The sequence below is a fragment of the Sceloporus occidentalis genome, unplaced genomic scaffold (assembly GCF_023333645.1).
Source record: "Sceloporus occidentalis isolate IW3139 unplaced genomic scaffold, rSceOcc1.0.p SCAF_126, whole genome shotgun sequence".
Classification (NCBI taxonomy): domain Eukaryota; kingdom Metazoa; phylum Chordata; class Lepidosauria; order Squamata; family Phrynosomatidae; genus Sceloporus; species Sceloporus occidentalis.
The window spans coordinates 960,655-967,193 of NW_028317106.1; the positions used below are offsets into that span (position 1 = coordinate 960,655).

Sequence of the window (6,539 nt, forward strand, 5' to 3'; positions counted from 1 at the left end):
TTGTTGCCATGGGGCAGATAGCGGCCACTTGGCCTCTTGAGAGTAGGAAACCGTAGCAGCTGGTGGTGCAAGGGTGTGAGATCCAGGGGGCATCGGATAGGGCCAGCAGCAAGTGCACCGGGGCCATGTTTACCCCTCCCCCACACACCGTGCGAGGCCCCCTGGGCAGGTGGGTGTGCACCGGGTTTATTAAATCTCCCGATTTTTATTCTCTGCCCCACCCCAGCTGATCCAGCAAATGTTTAAAGGTCGCCTTATACAGGCTCAAAGATTGTGTTTCATGGTGGGGGAGGGGTGCAGGGCCCGCCTGGCACGGGGTGGCTGGAGTTAACCAGCCGACTACCAGCAGGGTTTGTAGCGGGTGCATCGATTGGGGATAAAGAACCGATTGGCTTGCGTCAGGCTGAGCCCGAGGAGCTCACAGTCTACAGAAGGCAGCCAGCTATAGACTGTGCGGCTCTCGTTATGTCTTCTAACAGCTTTTCTATGTGAATAATGATCAAAGTGTTTAATGCATGTAGTTATGAGGAACTTGGCGTGTTGTCACGGGTCCCGTGTATTAGCACCGTGGACGTTCAGTGCGGGCGACATGAGTGCGTTAAACTGCATGGGGTTCCTCGTCTTCCGTCGTTTTAAACAGAATCGGGGTTCCGTTCATATAATGACCCCGCTGTCTTGTCTTTTGCAGCCTCTACACAGGAGCCGACTGTCTCGGATTACGTTCCGTTCCCTTCATCGAGTCCATCGAGATCCCACCTTCTGCGTTTCTCCCGATAACCTCCCCGGCCCAGCTATGCAGCTTGAGATCCAAGTCGCATTAAACTTCATTATTTCCTACTTGTACAACAAGCTGCCCCGCCGACGAGTCAACATCTTCGGTGAAGAGTTGGAGAGACTTCTAAAGAGAAAGTACGAAGGCCACTGGTATCCGGATAGGCCCTACAAGGGGTCCGGTTACCGATGTATCCACGTAGGCGAAAAGGTGGAGCCAGTCATCGAGCAAGCGGCCAACGAGAGCGGCTTGGACATCGAAGACATCCGCAGAAACCTTCCTCAGGACCTCAATGTGTGGATTGACCCGTCCGAGGTTTCGTATCAGATCGGCGAGAAGGGCCAGATAAAAGTACTCTATGTCGACGACAACAACGAGAACGTTTCTGAGCTGGATAAAGAAATAAAGAGCAGCTTTAACCCGGAGGCTCAGGCGTTCATGCCCATTAGTGACCAATCTTCCGACGTGTCCAGCTCTCCGTCGCCCCCGTTTGACTCTGCGACCGTAAGCCCGACGTTTATGCCCCGGTCCGCTCAGCCTTTAACCTTCACCACGGCGACCTTTGCCGCCACCAAGTTCGGCTCCACCAAAATGAAAAATGGCCGCAACAAGATCGCCAGGTCCTCTCCCACGCATTTCGGCCTGAACATCAACTTGTTAAAGCAGAGCGCCTTGTCTTCCTCCATGCACTCGCTGTATGGACTCGGCCTTTCAAACCTGCAGCAGAAAACCTCTGCGCTCTCTCCAAACGCCAAGGAGTTTATCTTCCCGAGTATACAAGACCCGGGCCGAGCCAGCCTTAACTGCCCCGGCGAAAGCGCTCTGACCGCCGGCCCCTTACCGTACAATAACCCCTTCGACGTGCTCGCCGCTTACGGCGGCTTTAACGACAAAACGCTAGTGGATGGCTTAAACTACAGCCTTAGCAGCATGCAGTGTTCCAACCAGCAATTCCAGCCGGTGATGGCCAACTAACCGGCAGAACGGCTCCTCTCCAAAGCACCGTGCAAGCTGCATGAAGCCCGGCAACCTTTCCTGCGTTTGGTTGCAGAAGCACATACGACGACTTCTCGTTTGTTTTTTTGGGCTACGGCGCAAAACTCGTGTTCACTACTTTTTTTTTTTAAAGGAATACTTGCCTCTTACAGTATTTAAAAGCTACACTTTTTGTAATAAGGTTTATGTCTTTCTAATTTGGGCTAAAATTCACGTAGCTGTGTATTTGACACACATAGGGAGTAGCTCTGTTCTGTTGCTTGTTTTTGGGATGTTAAACCAAACAGACAGGTGAAGAAGAACCTGTAGACTGGTGCATTTTTTTTAACTTTATTTTTTCCACCCCAGTCCCCTATGTGTGTTGTATATAATTAAAGCTTCACATTTCAAGGTTTTTTGTTTTTTTTAATTTTGCTTATGGATCTGTGATTCAGACAGCCTAATTTTTCTTCAACCCCCCCCCCCCCCCGTAAATCCTTCAAGCCAGTTAAAAAAAAAAATAAAAAAATTTAAAATGTTAAATCGGTTGTTTTTCTCGCTGTAAACCTTATAATACTGGGTGGGAGGGGTGGGGCGATATCTGTATTTTCAGAGTTGTATTTTCTGTTACAGATTAAGATTTTTGCTATATATAAAAAACAAAAAAAAAATGGAGATATGTAATTGTAATTTTTGTATCTAAATTGTGCAATACTTGATAAGATGTTAAAGTATATTATTAAGTCAGTGTCTTACATGTTAAGAGCTGAAATAGTTTATATTTAGTTTGTATTAAAATTATTTTAAAAGAAAAAAAAAGCTGTCTTTTTTTTTTTTTTTTTTTTGGTGTTTATTGGGCCATTTTTTTTATTTATTTATTTATTTTAGGCTACGTCGGGCCTGGATATGGAAGCGAGGGCGGCCATTGGGGTTTGGCTCTAATATTTTGTGCGGGGCACGCTGCGCGAACAGGTTTTTAGCTGTTCTGTATGAAGGGTCCGGGACGTTGGCCTTTTGTCTCCTGAATGGATTTTGCAGTCAGCAGCACTCTGCCCCTCTATTCAGGATTAATAGCATAGAAATCCGCTTCAATAAAACTGCTGATTTTCATTTTTTTTTTAATAAAATGGAAGTTTATTTAAGCGTTGGTTTTGCTCGATGGAAAAAAAATATATATATAAATATATATCTATCCCCTCTTACTGTTAACAGCAGCCATTAAGGAAAGGAGGACGGTCAAAACAAAAAGACTGCCGGTGCGGCCGCCAGAAAAACGCCACCTTTGGTAATGATCGGAAGGTTATATAATGTTTGTTTAATCTGCTGGTTTCGAGAACGCTGTGACCCGGTGGGTGGGGGCCCTGATTACCTAACGCTGGGGCAAATCGATAAAAGGTATGTTTAGTACCACAAACCAAGCAGCCGAATCCTTAACCGTTTGAGAAGGAGAGGCCTCGGGATCCGGGCTGGAGAAGAAAGTCGGCGCTGCCGAGATTCTCGTCGGAAAGTCAAACGCGATAATGTCCAATTAAATGCTGGGTGTTTGGGGTAAATGCTAACGGGGGGGCGCTCTTTGTTCGGGGCTGGCGGGCCGTCAGGGGCACAGAGCACCGGTGGTGTAAATATCCACCCGCTAAGCCAATAATGAAAGCAACAGCTGCTGTATCCCAGACGTCTCCCAACTTTTCATGGAGTCCGGCCAGCGCTCTACACCCTGCCTCCTAGAAATTGTATAAGCGAGTGAATGTAATATTATGGACGCCGTGGGGTTGGGGGGGGTCTCATCAGCCGTCGGATTTACTACGTAGGAGGGAGTGTTACTCGGTTAGAGATAAGTACCCAACTCTAGTACTTTTTGAGTGTCGCTATTTACCCCTTTTTGGTTTAGGAGACGTCTGAGATGGTTTAGGTGTGTAACCGAGCGTGACGATCATATGTTATATGCTCTGTGATCACACGGACCCGGTCTTCCCGTGTGAGAGACGTCCGAACGGCCCCCGGCACAGAACTAGGACTATGAGCGTGGGGCAAATTCATTGACTAACAGACCGTGGCTTGTACTGAATACTCCCGCTGCTTAAAACTACAATCCTCATGCAGATAGAAGTCTTAAGATGAGATCAACGACTAAGATTAACGTCTGAGTCTCTACGGTAGGAACACCGGGCAGACTAGGTGGGGGCCGACGATCCGGTGGCGGATTTTAGGCTTCTACGTTAATGTGCTTAACGGGTCTTTCAAATACTGACATTGTTCCTTTCTACCCTTTTCCATATAAGCGAGCGATTCTAACGTCACGTCCTGTGACAGACCCTTCTTGAAACGTGGGCTAAAGCGATGAATTTCCGATCAGCGACGTCTAGCCCTCTGTAACCAAGACACTGAAACGTTCTATCGCCGTCCTCTGCGAATACTGTGGACGTGGAGCCTTCTACTGGCCGCTGATTGTACTGCAATCCACCATTAACTCTTTGAGGATCGCAGTCGCTTTCCACCAATATCGGCACATCCGTGAGATGGCCCGGCACAGATGTCTCCAGCGCGGACCTGGTTTCTGGGCCGCCGCGTGAGGGCAAGGGGAATTATTATGTTTAGATGGATGCTGTTTAGGTGTTTCGACACTTAACAGCCCTCATTAACCATTTGTTAAATTTAATCTGTCCACCTAAGACCCTTGGCATGTGGCCCCAAGTGATAAGGAGATGCTCATCAGAGGTCCTGAGACCCGGTGGCACAATGTTCCATGCGCTCAGCGGGGGGATTAATTGGTAAACAATATTTTGGACCTGGAGTTTGTGACCTCATTTCGGGATTTCGGTTTGTAAATGAATAGTCGCAGCGTTTCCGATGACTATTTGGTGGGAACGGCTCCATGCTCCCGTACGTGGACATATGTTTGTGAACCGCTCGTCTCGGTCGTGTGTATCATATTTCAGACTCGAGTGTTTGGAGAATGTACGCTGTTCTCAAACGGGTGTCGGGTGCCTGTCATAGCTTTCCAACCCAGTTGATGCAACAGTCATCGTTGGAAGGACACCATGGCTAATGAAACGCGCAGCCCACGTCCGCAGAAAGTTGTCCAAGCCAAAAAGTGACAGTGGCTTAAATACCAGCCAACACGGAGTGACGCTGCGTAAAGGATTCGGCGTTCCGTGGCTGCTGCAACAGTGTATCAGGGGGCAACTTGAGACGTTAACAGCTGTCAGATCCCGCTAGACAACAAACTGAAAAATAAACGACCCTGGAGACACGCGAAGGAAATGGGTTAAGGAGGCCGTAAGCTGCCACTTCAGAAAATAGTTTATTGGAGAATTTGACAAAGTTGGAGAAAACGGGTAAAAAGTATAACAGTGAATAAATAAATGGGGTTGGAGTGACCGGGGAGGGTGAGTCCTGGAGCCCTGGGTTTGTCTCTTTGGTAGGGCCAGATGGACGAGGGTCTCAGCTTCACTGTGACAAGACGAGGGGGGCAGGGATGGCTTCTGTCCTTCTCCTGTGCGCCTGCGCGATATGCCCGTTGCTTCATATTAAAGAACTATTACGCTGCAGACCTGGTGGAAGAAAGTCAAAGGCCTGCGAAACAGATGGGTGGGCTATGGTCAGGTGGGGTTCACCCGAGTTGGGTATGGTCGGGTGGGGTATGGCGAGGTGTAGTATGGTTGGTTGGGTATGGTCGGGTGGGGTATGGCTAGGTGTAGTATGGTTGGTTGGGTATGCTTGGGTGGGGTATGGTCAGGTGGAGCATGATTGAGTTGGGTATGGTCGGGTGGGGTATTGCTAGGTGTAGTATGGTTGGTTGGGTATGGTCGGGTGGGGTATGGTCAGGTGGAGCATGGTTGAGTTGGGTATGGTCGGGTGGGGTATGGTCAGGTGGAGCATGGTTGAGTTGGGTATGGTCGGGTGGGGTATGGTCAGGTGGAGCATGGTTGAGTTGGGTATGGTCGGGTGGGGTATGGTCAGGTGGAGCATGGTTGAGTTGGGTATGGTCAGGTGGAGCATGGTTGAGTTGGGTATGGTCGGGTGGGGTATGGTCAGGTGGAGCATGGTTGAGTTGGGTATGGTCGGGTGGGGTATTGCTAGGTGTAATATGGTTGGTTGGGTATGGTCGGGTGGGGTATGGTCAGGTGGAGCATGGTTGAGTTGGGTATGGTCGGGTGGGGTATTGCTAGGTGTAATATGGTTGGTTGGGTATGGTCGGGTGGGGTATGGTCAGGTGGAGCATGGTTGAGTTGGGTATGGTCGGGTGGGGTATTGCTAGGTGTAGTATGGTTGGTTGGGTGTGGTCGGGTGGGGTATGGCTAGGTGTAGTATGGTTGGTTGGGTATGGTCGGGTGGGGTATGGTCAGGTGGAGCATGGTTGAGTTAGGTATGGTCGGGTGGGGTATGGCTAGGTGTAGTATGGTTGGTTCGGTATGGTCGGGAGGGGTATTTTCAGGAAGGACTAAGGTCCTGACTTGGGCCTCTCTGGAGTAAGGTGGAAATTGTAGAAGCTTCTAGGCAATGGGTTAAAGCCCGAGAAGCCTTCCTGTCCACAGCTTGGTCCTGCCAACCTTGAGTCATCTGCTAGAAGATGAAGACCAGAAGCTCTGCGAGAAGCTGAAGAACAAGACGGTGAAGCCTGAGGTGTTCTGCTAACATGAGAGAGGTTTGGGGAGCAGCAACATTACCGGCACTGAGCGTGCGATAAAAGCAGTAATGGGACCCTTACATACCCCGCGTTATTTACCCACCGGGCCTGGATTCTTTTGTCCAAAGTTGAGAGAATCAGAGGATTCCCCCTTAATGGCTAATC

The 6,539-nt window shown here is 49.2% G+C and overlaps 1 protein-coding gene across 1 annotated transcript; it reads left to right on the forward strand.

Moving 5' to 3' along the window:
* The first annotated feature begins 793 nt into the window (after positions 1-793).
* On the forward strand, positions 794-1,747 carry LOC149281917 (protein Tob1-like). The gene has a single exon (XM_089498897.1). The coding sequence runs from the start codon at positions 794-796 to the stop codon at positions 1,745-1,747; it is 954 nt and encodes a 317-aa protein (XP_089355023.1).
* Positions 1,748-6,539: the final 4,792 nt, after the last annotated feature.

Coding starts and splice junctions, on each gene's coding strand:
- LOC149281917 (XM_089498897.1), top strand. CDS start 794: ATGCAGCTTGAGATCCAAGTCGCATTAAACTTCATTATTTCCTACTTG.